This window comes from Amblyomma americanum, chromosome 10 (assembly GCF_052857255.1).
Source record: "Amblyomma americanum isolate KBUSLIRL-KWMA chromosome 10, ASM5285725v1, whole genome shotgun sequence".
Classification (NCBI taxonomy): domain Eukaryota; kingdom Metazoa; phylum Arthropoda; class Arachnida; order Ixodida; family Ixodidae; genus Amblyomma; species Amblyomma americanum.
In genome coordinates this window covers 10,986,132-11,002,219 of record NC_135506.1, presented here as the reverse complement: position 1 = coordinate 11,002,219, position 16,088 = coordinate 10,986,132, and the positions used below count along the sequence as shown (strand labels likewise).

The following is a 16,088-nucleotide window of genomic DNA, read 5'->3' as shown; positions in this document are numbered from 1 at the left end:
TTTAGCAATCTTCTTCGTCTTCTCCACGTGCTCACGAGGGCCAGTAATAGTTGAAGGTGCACTTCGATTCATTTTTTCTTTTGATAAGACCACAAATATAGAGGTAAAAAGACTTGCAGGGCTGTTAGGAGTTTGTGGCACACATGTCAAGGAAAGGAAATGACTTAGTACGTGTCTCACATATCTCGGTGGACACCCGAACCGCGCCGTAAGGGAAGGTTTGGTTTATGGTTTATGTGGGATTAACGTCCCAAAGCGACTCAGGCTACGAGAGACGCCGTAGTAAAGGGTTCCGGAAATTTCTACCGACTCGAGATCTTTAACGTGCACTGACATGGCACAGTACACGGGCGTCTATAATTTCGCCTACATCGAAATCCGACCGACGTGGCCGGGATCAAACCCGTGTTTTTCGGGTCAGCAGCCGAGTGCCATAACCACGGAGCCACCGCAATAAAGGAGGGAGTGAGGGAAGAAAGGAAGAAAGAGGTGTCGTAGTGGAGGGCTCCAGAATCTTGGCAGAATGGAATAGGCTTGGGCAGGTTGGTAACTCAATGTAGCATCGTAACATTGCAGCGCTTGTCTCGTCTCGTCTTCGTCCTGCGTTCTTCCCGCGCTATGCTTAATGTGTTACGAGGAATCTTGGCCACTCCCCAGAAGTGGGTATGTGCCATCTTTATTTGAGGCCAACCAACCAGCGAACTGATAGCAATTTCTGCCTCCAGAATCTTGGCCGATCCCCGTGAGAAGTTTACAACAGCAGTTTCGACCACCTGGGGATCTTTAACGTGCACTGACATCGCGCAGCACACGGGCGCCTTAGCGTTTCGCCTCCATCGAAACGCGGCCGCCGCGGTGAGGTTCAAAGCCGAAGACGACTGTCCACCGGCAAAGGTGAAAGCGGAAGCCCCTCCTTGAGGTTTGAGGGCAACGGCAATGCGGACGCCTTGGCCGGGCGAGCCGCATTGTTCTGAGGCATGTCCATGTCCTTGTGATGTGTGATTTGAAATAAAAAGATGGCTCGCGGTTTAGCACTGCTAAGCACGGAATACTGTGCGAGAGCATGGCTTTAGAGCGAAAGCTCTACTCTACTTCGCCCGTCCAAAGCTGTCCAAGTCATGTGGCTATGAAATTTGACCTGCAAACCAGGAGGAGCGTACGCTTCTCTTACGTCATGCCACGTGACTCGCCACGCTTAGCCACAGTTGCGTATGGGGAGCCGACGGCACCCTCACAACTGCCGGAAATCGCGTGACACGCCGTTCTATATATAAAAGCGTGCGGCGTGTGCTTTTCCTTCGTTTCTCCACTGTCTGCATGTGGCAGCGATTGTGGGCCAGTGGGCAGGCCCATGCAATATTTCTTTCTCGTTCTTCCTCCAGTCACAAAAACAACAGCTTACCTTCGTGCTCTTACCTTAAGGGAGCTTTCGCTCGTTTTGTTGTTGTTGTTGTTAGCGTATCAAAAGATGGCACATACCCACAATGGGGGATCGGCCAAGAATCGGGTGGCTATTCACCTGAACGCAGTTAATAAAAAGGAAAAGCACGTGGGAGCGCAACACCAGTGAATTCTTCCTCATGAACAGAAAAGGGATAAGAGTTTTGATTTCAAAATTGTAAGAATAATAATAAAGAGAGGGATTAAATAATAATGATTTAGTCAAAATGTAATAATTGATAGAAAAGTTTGGAACACTTAGCAAGGCAGTCGGTGAGATTCTATCAGGAAATTTAGAACAGCGGTACAAACAGATCTGTGGCTGAACCCAAATGTGGTGGCGCCAAATGATAGCAAAAGCGGGCTGCTCAAACTAAGGCCAAGATGCTGCAAGGGCTCCCCCAGCAGCCTTTTTCTCAGAGAGTTGAATCGGCGACAATACAGCCAAAAATGTTCTATAGATTCGGGCTCACGGCAAAATGCACAAAGGGGAGAGAACGCCAATCCCGACTTGTGTAAATAGAAATTTAGAGGGGGGATGCGACAGCGCAGCCTCGTCAGTGATACTTCAAGCTGCCGAGAGCAACAAATTTTCCTGTTCAATAATATTTAAGGTGCACATAATCCGCCGATGTTAAAAGTGTTGTGTCTTGCGTGCTTAAAAACGCACGTCGCCGAAATCTAGATGCTGTAATATAGGCTGTAGCAGGGATGATTGGCAACACGGGGCCGCTGAGAGAAGCCTTTGCGAGATTGTCAGCAATCTTATTTACTGTCACACTGCTGTGACCGGGAACCCATACTAAATGAACAAGGCTCAAATGCGGAGGAAGTAGGGATAAGAAAGTTGTTAAAATGGGACCGTCAACATGTGCAACGAGGGACGAGCACAAAGATAAAGAATCAGTAATTACTGCAACTGCTGTAATAGAGGGGCCTAGCTTGCGTAGAGCAAGTACAACTGCTAGAAACTCTGCTTGAAAAATAGGGGTGAAATCTGGAAGGCGCAGTGAAAAGGACCAGTCTAAATGCGAGCAAAATATTCCCACACCTGCTTTTTCATTGCATTGCGATGCGTCAGTACTAGGTTCAGCAGGGTTGAACTACAGCTAATTTCTTTTTTTTTCTTAGGTGGACACCATCGCCGCGCAAGCGTAATTAAAAGCGCGGTTGAGACGTCCACTGACGCTGGGAGTGAATTATGCGCCTTTCATTTCGTGACCTCACGCCCACCTTTTGGTTTTGAGGCGTAGGACGCTAATAGTGGTTTCGCACCGAAAAAAGCCGCATTGTATCGTTGGCGAAACTATGGAACGTATACCCTTCGATTTCTTTCCTGTCCCCGTCATGTTGCCCTTGCTCTGTCTTGTACGAAGAGCCGTGCAGACAGACGCGTCCGGCATTCTTTCCGGTGCCCTTTCCTCTATATGCATTGCAAACCGTAAGGTCACCTTGCTGTTACGTAAGTGAGGAACAGCCATAGTTCATATCCGGACTGGCTCCGGCAGCCCGGCCTCCCCGATTGCGCGTACCGGCAGTGAGGCGTCCGATGGAGAAGCGAAAGCCCGCCAAAGGCACGCCTTCGCAGTACGCAGTTGAGGCCGCGCCGCCGTGCGCTCGCCAGTAAGCACGGGTGGTAAAACAATCTTTGTAATCGCAATTATATCGTCTTTCTTTCTAGCCTCTATACTTTCACCGACACGGTTCCTCTCAGTGCTCACTTTCTATACTCATACCGCAGAGGCCTACAATTGATGCGTTGTGAGGGGTAAGCCTTAGCTGTGGACTCAAGACAAGCGTCCATAGCGACAGCTAGCCACAGGATAGGTAGCCACTCTGACCAACACATTAATTATTTAATAATTACTTATTTGATTATTTGGTTGATTAATTAATTGATTGATTGGGTTGATTGATGATAGGAAAGAACGAGAGAGAGACGCCAAAGTGAAGGACTCGGGGTTAATTTCGACCACCTGGGCTACACTGGCATCTTTTTCAATTAGATCCCATGAAATTTTCGCCCTCGAAGCCAGGACTTGAACCACGTGACCCGTGCTCAGCAGGCGAACTCTGTTAACACCCTACTGAAAGTTTCCATAAGGCGAGTCCCATAATCTTATATATTTCCATATGAATTATGTGAAGTCAGTATGGAGCTTATGGAGTCACTCATTATGGAAAGCTCGTATGAAAACTTGCGGACTCCATATCAGGCACATTTTTGGGAAGTTATATGGAAACTACTATATATATATAAAAAACGTATGGATGTCTATGTATTTTTCCTCATCATATGGACTCTATGTGACCATAATTCCATACAAGCGACTCATATGAAAAGTTTCAGTAATACAGTATGCCACAGCAGCGGATAACAAGGCGCTCCTGTCAGGTATGTGCACGGCGCAAAAAACAATGCGTTCGTCGCATAACCCTACCTTTTTCCGCTAGGACCAACCCCGCCCGCAGGTTATCTTGAATTCCGGGGTTCAGCCATTGCCGGCTCTAGTCACAGTATCACGGATGCTCAATACAGTCCTCGCCCGCCCATGTCGAACAAATATGAAACAATGAGCACAAGCAGTCGCAGGTTTTTGTCCAGAGCACGCGAACCAGTTGATTTTTTTACTGCCCAAAAGCACCGGAGAATGCATCCCAGTGAGGGACTTTGCCGCTGCTGTATGTTCATTCATTCATTCATTCAGAATTTATTTCAGACAACGAAGAGGTTGTCCAGGGTGACGTGGCAAAAGGCATACATTGCCTGACGAGGCCACACCACCCGGATGACAGGCGGCACCACCGGCTACACAAAATCAAGAAGAGCATTACATAATAGAACACACTTTCAGTATTTTTACACAATATATTAAGACATCTTTACAAAACACTGGCTTTACAATACACACACAGCATACATTAACGGCTGTATGTGACGGCTGCAGTTAAAGCCGCGGTCACACCGTTGGCGCAGGCCTGGGGAGCTTGAACGCACTCAGGTCCAGCGGTGGGCAGTTGGGATACTGGTCCAGGTGGTAGTGCTGGAGGTCAAATATCGCCACACCATACTTCGCTCGCTGCTTGACAGTGCTGTCGGGCAGCTGCGGCGTTAGTGCGTGTTACTCATTCCATTCAACGACATGCCAATGAATGCGAAACGTTAGCCTTGTTTTACGTGCATGACAGCAATGAACAAGTATTGGAGAAATGGGAAAACGATCTAATGATACTAATTATGAGAAAAGCATGTTCGGATATTTGCCTGGAGCGTGCAATGGTGAACAGACGGACAAGTGTTGTGTCTCAACAATCCAACATCAAAGATAAAATATACCAATACACGTCACCTGCAAGTGCTACATTCTCTACCGCCCAACAGCAAAAAACGATGAATTGTTGAGGTTTGTTACAACACGCCGTGTATCGCAGTCAGGAAAAATATTGCTAATAATTAACATTGATTCGGACTAGGAGCAAAGCCTTTTCATTATCAGTGGAATAGGTGATATTATGCGTTGTTTGGAATCTACGACAAAGAGGCAAGCTTATAGAAATAGTTTAAAACCTTACGTGACAGCAGTAATAATATTTTACCAGCGACTTTGCCCAAAGTGCCTTTTACTCTACAAGAAATAGTAAACTTTGCGCATTTATTGATTAAGCCTAGGCATTAAGGAAAACTGCCGCCGTGGCAACGAGGGAACACGAGCAAATACACAGGATTCAGATTTTCGGTCCTCATTTGGGCCGAAAATGACTACTTTCAGTTGAACTCAAATACAAGGTGTGCGCTTGACACAGGAGTTTAGGAAATCTCTTGGACTCTGCTGAGCAGGTTCTCTCAGTAAACTAACTTCCCTACTCGATCAGAAAATCTGACAGTTATAATACTGAACGCAGCCAAAAATGCAAAGCACAGAAGACTTGCCATTGAATTCGCAGAGTCGGTAACGAGGTATTCGATGACCACTCCAAGGCCAGGAATCACGCTATGCCCGTCCTGGGCTGCTCCCCCCAGCAGGCCGCATCTTTGCTGTAATAATAATAATAATAATAATAATAATAATAATAATAATAATAATAATAATAATAATAATAATAATAATAATAATAATAATAATAATAATAATAATAATAATAATTTGTTTAGGGGGAAGGAAATGGTGCAGTATCTGTCTCGTAGATCATTGGACACCTGAACCACGCCGTAAGGGAAGGAATAAAGGAGGGAGTGAAAGAAGAAAGGAAGAAAGAGGTGCCGTAGTGGAGGGCTCCGGAATATTTTCGACCACCTGGGGGTCTTTAAACCGGGAATTTAAATGCAGGCACTTGGCATCAGCAGCAGAGCAGAATAGTTTGATTGCTGGTTTTTTTTTTAGACACCGTGTGTCCAGTGTCTCTGGCTAGTATATTTTAGCCCTTGTTCAATTGCGCTATCTGTTCTGTGCATTTCTATAAGAAGAGGTTTTTTTGTTAAAGTTGCGGCTAGAGTCAGCCACATAAGCCCGAAAGCAAAAGGAAAGATTTCTTCCCGATTCTCGATTACTAGGTAATGCACTTCGAACGGTTACTTCCAACTTATTTTGCTCATTGGTGACCACTAGATATACTGTATAAGTACATAGAGTTGCGCGTATGTCTGCCGAGTTCCCAAAGAAACCATCTAAGTTGTGCGGCGAAGCCGCACTTCGCGTTTGCAGAAGACGCTGTACGACGCAACTCGGACGGCGAAACCACCGAGCGATTACCTTCGGTAATCCCATTCCTCATTTTTACAGTGCACCCTGCTGATTTATACATATAATTATACAGAATTAAAATCCCGGAGAGCCTATCTAGATCTGCGGCAACTCGGCATACCTAAGCGCAACTTTAGGTACTTATACATTAGCATACGTAATCAAGAAAACTTTGCTCAAGCCAAGACTAGACACTAGGCAGAAACACGCACACACACACGAGCGCAAACTCTCCCGGCAATCCCAATTATCTGCTCTAGTAAGCATATAGAGTAACTCTAGTGACCACTGTTCGCCATACATAACCCTGCTCTTGGTGGCGAACAAGAGCACAACTGTTAGGCGCAATACCGTCATAAGATTCATGTGGTGTCTCAGCCTTCCGTGTACAGCTTACGAGAAGTACTATTGGACAAAAAACTTAGCACGAAGCACATTCTCAGGAAAAAAAAAAAACTTGCAGCACTGCCTCGCAACTCAGCTGATGAAGCATGCACTTTCCCGCATGCTTTCATACATTCCATGCGACTGACATGCGTGACTCCATTTCAATAAAATTTCTCCCACACATCCGCATCTCGTAAGCTCTTGTGGCGGATAGAGGATACGCATTTTCGCAAATTAGTTTCATATCGGTAAAGCGCACTTGGAATGACATCACTCCTTAATTTCGACTGAGGCTAAATTCTAGAGGCCCGTGTACTGTGCGATGTCAGTGCATGTTACAGAACCCCAGGTAGTCAAAATTCCCGGAGCCCTTCACTACGGCGCGTCTCATAGCCTGAGTCGCTCTGGGACGTTAAACGCCCATAAACCATAAAACCTTAATGTGATTAATCGGTCACACGTAAGTAGGACACGTAACACACTGGTCTAGTGACCATTGACAGTTGGTCATGTGAGGCTGCATTCATTTGATGCCGGCAATGGCCACAAGATGTCGTGGGTGCTTGGTAAAGAGCCAACGCTGCAAAAGAAGGCAGCCGCTATTATAGGGACCACCTTGCAGAAAAATCTGACTCCTGGAATTAAATCTGCGGGCAGTGAAACAAGCAAAAATCAATAACTAGAACCCTAAAACTATCACGCACAAGCTCGCGTGGAAAGCAGAATCATGAAAGATAGCCGTAGTACTTACAGACGAGCGTGGGACCACTCTGGAACCTTTACAGTTGCTCCCGCGGTCGTTACGTTGGCCGTCGGTAGTGATTAAAAGCAATCCTGCCGTCGAAGATATTGCCACGGGCAGATCGATGTCTTCCGTCAGTTTAATCACGTTATTCTGCGACGCAATAAGAGCTCCCGCGTTATAAGCCGCCTTCTGCTTTGGCTTCCCCTTTCATTTTGAAAGAAATCAACACCAAACCAAACGGAAAGACGGTCAAGGGTTAAGTACGGAGCACACGTTCAACACCGTTGCCTTATGTTTTTGAACGTCTGCTACGTACTTCAGCTGCTTGTGTGTTTCTGACTATATCAACACGCATCAATCGGATGCTCTATTCCAAGGGAAGCTTTGCTGAACGCAACTGTCGTGCCTTCAAGGAATGTCTGTTCATTCAGTGATGGTGACGGGGGTATAATGAAGTTTTATGCTATGCGTAAAAACTCTTTAAAGGCACTGCATCATTAGTGGTATCTCACTGCGAAGCTCTTAACTTTAAAAAAAAACACAAAACAGCTCAAACGAGAACAAGAGCCAGACATGTAGCGCTTTTATTCAGTCCAGGTTTGTTTTTGTGGTGTTTATTTGCTCATCATGCACCACCAACAAGCACAAGCGTTGTCAGGCATGATACTACTTCTGGTTTCCAGGAACAACTCTGTCATGAGCTGCACGCGTTCTCTACATCTTCCTCTTCAAATACATCTTAATTGTTAAGTATTTGCTATCGCAAATATATTTTATTGATCAAATGATCAATTTATTGCTAATGTACGACCCCAGGACGAAAGTGACGACATGACACGGACCACCGTCTTGTTCTGTTTCGTGTAGCTTGTTTCGTCCTGTAGTCGTTTATGCTGCACAACCTTACTTTAAAAAAAAAAACATTATTGGATACTGGATGCGTCATTTCAATAGCATATGTCTACGAATCAAGTACGGTAAGCTTTGCCTTCGCGCTGGTGGCGGGAAGAGTTTCATCTGTTGCGACGTTACAACAAAGCATAACTGCAGGTCAGATCCATATGCACAGAGTCTAGGCTGCATGTGTTTTGTCCCTTAGTTTATGTCCCCACTCTGTTCACCCTCTCTATCCCATGCATCAAGCAGAGGTCCAGCTATCCACATAAAAAGGGAGCTCCCTCATCATTCCTTCCTTAACAGCCGATTTCTCCCCCTCGTACAACTCCTAAAACCCTCCCGGATACAGCTGTCATTTTGTCACCCTAATCACCACTTCATATAAGCGCGCGCTTTCCAGGTTTTCGAAGATTGTGGCCACCTTTCATGTGTATATCCCAAAGAGCCCCTCATTGGCTTACCCATGTTGCACTGGGTAATTTTTGTCAATATGCAAACGAATAATATCCTCTCACCTTATTTATCAAGACGTTGCTCACTGCAATCTTGCACGGCACGCCTTTGATTCCAGTGTGTGATTCGAAAATGACCAGTGAAACGCTGTAAAAAACCCAAGGCCAAAAACGTTACGGAACGAAGCGCTAATGCCAGAAACGCATTCGGTGCTGTGTGGTACAGGGTTACTGCGCTGCGCTGCCTAGAAATAGAGGGCCGTGTTTCAGCTCCGTAGCTTCTGATCCACTGGCGGAAAAAGTTGTGGAGTATAGTTGTTCTGCGTCTGCAACGAAAGCGTACTCTCCCAAGCCCGCCTGCGTCACATGACGACAAATCACGTGACCCCGACATGTCACTTTAGACCACCCCCAGCGAGGTCCACAAAGGGAAAAGCTCAAGGGGGCACCATTCTGACTGTTGAGTGTTTCTCATTTACAGCATACGAGGGTGACACCGTTACCCGCGCAGACAGATTCAAATAGAATTATTGTCATCATCATCCCCATCGTCAGCCACTGAAGACAAAGGCTTCTTCCTTCTGACCTGCAACTGACCATGCCCTGCGTCTTTGGAAATTCACTCTTTTAAGCTAAGCGATCACTGTTACATGTTCTCCGGTTTGCATATACTGCTTCCCGTTTTTTCTGGTATGATTTAACTTTATACAGCATGTCATTGTGATCTATTCCTGTCTCGGCTGTATCCCTACATACTTCCTTTCCGTAGCTCACTGCATTGTCTGTAATTCAATTCCAAGCCTTCTGGGACAAGCGTATTTTTTTCAACGGGAAGTAGTCTATGAACGCCATTTTGTCACATATCAGAAGATTGCACCTCGACAACCAATATATCTGCAGAACCCACCCCCACCCCCCTTCCCCGTCGAGACCTCGCAAATTTCTGCTGTTTATTGTCACAAAAGCACCCATTGGTTTTCTATGGCAGGCTTAACTAATCGGTGCGAGCGGAGGGAAGTCTTTAAAAAGCAAGATTTTGCTACGCATTATCAATATCTCCATAACAGTATCTTACAATATTCCACAGCCGCCTCAAAAATAGAAGTGGTGTCCAAGAAAGGTGGAATGAGTACTGACAAGATACAAATAGCACACAGATACAAATCATGATAGTCAAATATATAGGAAGAATGGTGGAGCGTATTTTGTGGGCTTTCTCAGGTAACGAATCATCCAATCTCAATATCATAGAAAAAATAAAGCATACAATGAGAATATTACTCACTTATTCACAAGGAGGAGTTGAGCGAGCTTTTCCGCATTCTCCTTCGTAATGTCGGCGTCCGTGGGGTTGATTTTGATGCCGGCAATCTTCGGCATGTGAGGGCGGCCTGTTCCCTCGATTGTGTCGAAGGCGTGCTTCCGAAAATAAGCCAGATAAAACAGGTGAGGCAGCCATGAGGACGCTACAGAAATGACCACTCCGAATGATAGATGTCATGTCTAGTGAAGCTCTACCTTGAGCACGGGTACCTCAAGTGAATAACATTGCAATACCATCAGATCAATACTATAAGATTTAACTAGCACCCAAATTGGCAGCGCCCTGCAAATAATCCGCAATTTTCTTTCCCGCATGCTTCGCTGCAGTTTGTATATTTTCGCATCCGTATGCGTCAAAGAAAATGGGCGAAATTTGTATGAAATTTTAAGAGCCTGATAGAAAACATCAGAAATTATAGCAGCAGATACGCGGAATGTTTCGGCAGCGATCATTTGGAAGTTATGAACAAAACATCATAATAAAAGTTCTTTTACAGATCAAAATTTTACATTTTTAATTAGGACGTTATTAACTGGTTTTCGGCCACTTGGTGGGCGTGGCGTGCCCCGCAGCAACTAGTCTGTCCTCCTCGTAGGTGCTAGTCACCCAGCTTTCTGCTACTCTTAATCATGCCTTGCCTACAGTCCGAGACAAATGTACGACGATTAGTTCAGGCTTCACCTTCTGTTACTAAAGTATCCTATAGCGGTTCACGGTTTCAAGGAAGCTGAACGAAACACCCAAGCTTAGCTAAACAGCTTGTTTTCTCTCTCCCAAACCGTCGTTCTTACTACTAAGTGATCATCATCAGCAGCAGCCGCAGCAGCATTACTACACCCACTAAAGGGCAAAGGCCTCTCCCATGACTCTCCAATTAACCCTGTCCTTTGCCAGCTGCATCCACCCTTTGCCTGCAAACTTCTTAATCTCATCCGCCCACCTAACCTTCTGCCGCCCCCTGCTACGCTTACTTTCTCTTGGAATCTACTCCGTTACCCTTAAGGACCAGCGGTGATCTTGCCTTTGCATTACATGCCCTGTCCAATCCCATTGCTTCCTCTTAATTTCGACTAGGATGTCATTAACCCGCGTTTGTTCCCTCACCCACTCTGCCCGCTTCCGGTCTCTTAACGTTACACCTGTCATTTTTATTTCCATGGCTCGCTGCATTGTCTTTAACTTAAGCTGAACTCTTTTCGTTAGCCTCCACGTTTCTGCCCCGTAGGTGAGTACCGGTAAGATTATGCTGTTGTACACTTTCCTCTTGAGGGAAATTGGTAACTGCGGTGTAACTGGTGGGTGCGTTAATGCAACGCTCACGTGACATGAATTTCACTTGATGTTATCTTACGTGACGTTGATGTCACGTGACCTTGTGTCACAGTCAACCTGGGTAATTAAGCCTAAGGGTGGCTCTGCTTGGAACAGCAACCTGCCAGTGCAGGGTTGCATTACTTGGCCACTGAACCAGTGCGATATTTTTTCTTTATTTTTTCTTTATTGCCTGGCTTTCGCCCATAACAAAGAAGCACGACAAAGACACACGACAAAGACGTCTTTGTGACAAAGACGCACGACCTGCCCGAATTTATTTTCGGGAAAGAATGGACTGCTTTCAGGCCATCCAGAAAGCCGCTGCGGAGCCTCCCGAGTGGCTCTCGAGGCTAGAGCCGCTCTGTGTGCTTCGTGAATTTTAGTATGACGAAGCCAGACTCATGCTGGCTGACCACGACTGAACCAGTGCGATATGAGGTCACTGTATCTTTTCTACCTCAGAATATCCCCAAAACTAAATGCCTACACAGCTATCACTGAATCTCGCGTTACAGAGTCGTAGCCGTCCTGTGAGTTTTTTTCTTCGGTCTTGTTTAGCCGTTACGGAAGCGACCGCACCTTCCAATCCCGTCAGACTGCGAGACTCACCTTGAGCCTCGTCGCCACCTGAGCCACGTCAGAGAAGTCATTGGCGAGCACAACTCCGAGGGCAGCGTAGCCGTTGTCCTCCCAGCCTTGCACGCTGCCCAGGTTGGCGTAGCAGGACACGTCCACCGAGCCGTCGTAGTTGAAGCCCAGGAACTTGCCCTTGTCCGCCAGTCCGGCCACCACTAGGAGTCCATTCTCGTCTGCTCGCGAGACCGGAAATGAAATTCTCGCCGAGCCCCGCAGAGTTGCCATACCATGCAATCGTGTGTACGGAATAAATGTCCGCGAGTGAAAGCTAAGGACGGCGCCGTATTAAAACGAGCTTTCACTCCCTCCTTTATCCCTTCCCTTACGGCGCGGTTCAGGTGTCCAACGATATATGAGACAGATACTGCGCCATTTTCCTTTCCCTCCAAAACCAATTATTCTTATTATTATTATTATTATTATTATTATTATTATTATTATTATTATTATTATTATTATTATTATTACTATTATTATTATTATTATTATTATTATTATTATTATTATTATTATTATTATTATTATTATTATTATTATTATTATTATTATTATTATTATTATGTCGCGATATCAAGCGCCCGCCGACATTTGACAAAAAAAAATTGGCAGTGGCTTAGCTCACCTATGCCAGGATATATGTAGCGAGGGCTGTGGTTCCCACCTGGTGGTCAGTTATACGACAAGCCTAGCGAGAAAAAGAAAGAAAGAAATACAGCGCGTGAAGAGGTTGACTGTCACTCACTTCCCGTCAAGCGGCATCTTGTCCCCACGCTGTACACCACGTTGTCGCATGGCTGGTACAGAAGAGTGTAATCGACGGTGTCATCTGTGGCTCTCTCCGACGTAACGCACGTAAGGCCAGCTGGAAGAGATAATATGCAAAGTTTTGAATGCCTTTACCACAATGGTACTCATAAGTTGAGAACTACTCCTAATTTAGACATCAATGTACAAACTCAGTATTTACTGTTTTCATAGAAGCTCACGCACAGCGCTGCGTGCCGTGATGACTGTTTGTGCGTCCTTATGGTCATGCACGTATACCACTGACCGTCAGAGAAACCGAACATTGGCTTGCACCAGCAACATGTGCGCCCTTAAACTGGCGATTCTTTTGCACCCACATTTAAAGCCCGGCAGCCACAACTGATCCGCCTGCCCTGTCGGCCTTATATGCACGACAATCCCCATCACTTATCTCAAGACCGGGAATTTCGGGACATTCTGTTTTCGCATTGGTGATCTGCCGCAGTGTAAGACCTCTACCTATCGACATTTCTGCACAATCGTTCTTGCCGGATGAGAAACAGATTTAAAGGAAGGAATTACGACCGGGGGGGGGGGGGGGGGCTCAGAAATAGTTTTGTTTTGGAAAACCGCATTCGCTTCAGTTCTGAAGGCGAAAACCTTACTTTAATGGCTCATCGCTGTCCGTCCGTACACGAAATCTGTCACTATGACGTCATCAATGGCATGATAGTTATAACCCATATACCCTTAGTAAGTACTGAGTAATGAGTTATTAGCAATCAGTCATTAATTTGTAATTAGACAGTAATTTTTAACTAGTTAAATACATTTAGGAAATAAAAATAAAATAAAGAAATATATAGAAAAATAAAGCATAAAAATAAGTAACTGATTAAACTTTAAAAGAAAATTTAAAAACTAAAAAGGAAAATTTAAAATGAAATAAATGTAAAAATAAAGCGTAATAATAAGCTGCAAAAATGAAAATAAACATTAAAAATTTTAAAATGAAAATTAAAAAATAACAGAAGCAGCCAAAGTGGGCGCAGAAAGGCTTTCGCCACGCGCGCTTTAGATCGCCAAAGTGCCCCTGAATTTTTGTCGACAAGGAACTTTCCAGGAGTGCGTCGTGCAGACGAGCAGGAAGAGCTTCGTAGCGATAGCCTGGCTATCACCCAAAAACAGCCCAGTGTTTTTAAGCAAGCACGCACATTGGTTGACTGTGGCCTCCAGAGTTTGCAGAGGGAAAGCTTCCCAAAATCTGAGAATAGTCGCTAAGCGGCGAGTCGGCCGTGCCCCAAAACGCCATCATTTCCTGGAAAATCAAATTTCCCCCTCAACGAGTGCACCTGCAGTCGTGCTTTGCTCACCGCACGACTTACCGTAAAGTTTAGAGTCAGTTGAGGGGCCAGCGTCTGTAGTCGTATCGTAGACCACTGTCGATGATGATTGTTCGACAGTCGTTGGCTCGATTGTCGTTAGTGTGACTGTCGTCGGTTCGACTCTCGTTGGTTTGACTGTCGTCAATTTGACTGTCGTCGGTTCGACTGTCGTCGGTTCGACTGTCGTCGGTTCGGCTGTCGTCGGTTCGACTCTCGTTGGTTGGGCCGTTGTTGGTTTGACTGTCGTCGGTTCGACTGTTGTATCTTCCTTGGTCGTGAGGTCAGCCGTCGTATAGCCCGTCGTCGTACAGTCTGTCGTTGTATAGTCTGTCGTCGTGTAGACTGTCGTCGTGTAGTCTGTCGTCGTATAGTCTGTCGTCGTGTAGTCTGTCGTCGTGTAGTCTGTCGTCGTGTAGTCTGTCGTCGTATAATCGATCGCGGTATCGTCTGTCGTGGTATGGACGACCGTCGCTCCCTCTTTTGTTGTCGATGCGACGCTCGTACTGTTCACTGGAAGACGCGGAGGCGCGATCGATTGCGGTGGCTGTGGAGCCTCTGGAATGCGCATCCGGGGATCCGTGGCGTCTGGCACGATATCCGTGGCGACGTCCGTGAGGCCGCTCACTGAAACATGATACAATGCTTAATAACTGTACCGCTCCAAAAGCCTACCTCAGAAAACAGGAATCTAATTTGGGCTATCTTCAGATACTGGCAGACGAATATATAGAGCCTTCTTACTCGAAAGATGGGTGGGAAGGGCCTACTTGCCGTTCTTGAGTATAACAGTTCGTGTAGAGTAACAATGTAAACTGTTTAAAACCTTATTTCCAGGTTCGTCTAATATTCGAAGACTAAGCAGCGTTTAAGGGCAATTGTCTTGAGTGTATGGACCTTTTTTTCAAACACCGCTGCAGCCTCAGTTTGGTGGCTTTCTCTGCTGCCTATTCCATTTACTTTTTACTCGAAGAGATTAAAGCACGCCGCTCATAAGGGTCACTTTTAATCATATTTTGATTTCATATCAGCAGTTGTATTTTAGCTTCAAAGACTGTGTGACATTCTGTATGATTTTATGTTTGTGGCTGCACTGATGTGCCGATTTTGAAAGAATCTCTCAATGAAGTTTCGTAACTGGAAGCATTAAAAAGCTGCGATGCAAGAATCGCAATCTTCGTCAGTGTCTTAGACAAGAAGAATACGAGGCTCAACTTATGACTGCCGAATTACAACACTTACTGACGCAAGTGACTTGCGAGCAGTTAGGTCACACACCACGTCGAAATAGATCCTATTTTTTACACATTTAGTGCACCCGCTTTATTGTTGTTTGATCTAATCCTACTTGAAGGCCCTTAGTGATTCACACTGTTTCCTTTCGAACGCTAAGGTTCGAGAGCTTCGGTAAAGAGAAACAGGCTATCGGGGAAATCCTCTTGGAAAGCCTCATGGAATGTCAAAAAAGGCTGATTTAGAAATAGGTTTTATTCTCATTCACACGAAGCATCATATCAGTTCCATATTATATCATATAGGAAGCAGCCAAAGTATTGCATAAGACAGCGGTAACTCCTGAACCCTCTTGCACCACAGAACTTCCTTCCAGACACTGAATCAGCATGCAATCGCATCCCCCATGTTCGGCACAAGTTGTGCAATGCACTGCGCAGAAAAAAATACAGACCTGTGGTAAGAGAAAGCCTGCACTCTGATCCAGTCTTCATTTTCTCGTTCACTTGTCCTGCTACCGTCACAGGGATAAGGACACGTTCAGCTAGATGCGACTAAAGGCCATCAATTTATATCTATTTACATGTCCTGTCTTGAATGGTCAATTTGGGACAAGCTGTTCCTGCAGCGATTGCATCAAGCATGGCTAGAACCTGCCTGATTTGAGGCAGAAGCATCTGTAGGGCATCCGGACACTCACCGAAGAGAACGCTGAGGATGGCGAATATGCAGGCTAGGATGATGACCGCACCAACAATTATCATCTGGGTGCTGTCTCTTGAGACGATG

At 45.6% G+C, this 16,088-nt stretch overlaps 1 protein-coding gene across 1 annotated transcript; it reads right to left on the bottom strand.

The window, feature by feature from the left end:
* Nucleotides 1–4,400: 4,400 nt before the first annotated feature.
* LOC144107399 (uncharacterized) lies at nucleotides 4,401–16,088 on the bottom strand. The gene is made up of 9 exons (XM_077640390.1): nucleotides 16,000–16,088; nucleotides 14,070–14,693; nucleotides 12,680–12,799; nucleotides 11,911–12,110; nucleotides 9,949–10,082; nucleotides 8,727–8,811; nucleotides 7,321–7,464; nucleotides 5,372–5,476; nucleotides 4,401–4,544 (listed from the first exon to the last, which is right to left on the bottom strand). Exons 1-9 carry the CDS (start codon nucleotides 16,061–16,063, stop codon nucleotides 4,401–4,403), a joined length of 1,620 nt encoding a protein of 539 aa, XP_077496516.1. The 5' UTR covers nucleotides 16,064–16,088.

What these genes read in the sequence shown, in the direction of transcription:
- LOC144107399 (XM_077640390.1), bottom strand. Translation starts at nt 16,063, where the DNA reads ATGATAATTGTTGGTGCGGTCATCATCCTAGCCTGCATATTCGCCATC. An exon ending in AAGATGCCGCTTGACGGGAA is followed by an intron (nt 12,111 to 12,679) that starts GTGAGTGACAGT and finishes TCTCGCGAGCAG; the next exon opens with ACGAGAATGGACTCCTAGTG. An exon ending in CCGACTCTGCGAATTCAATG is followed by an intron (nt 4,545 to 5,371) that starts GCAAGTCTTCTG and finishes CTAACGCCGCAG; the next exon opens with CTGCCCGACAGCACTGTCAA.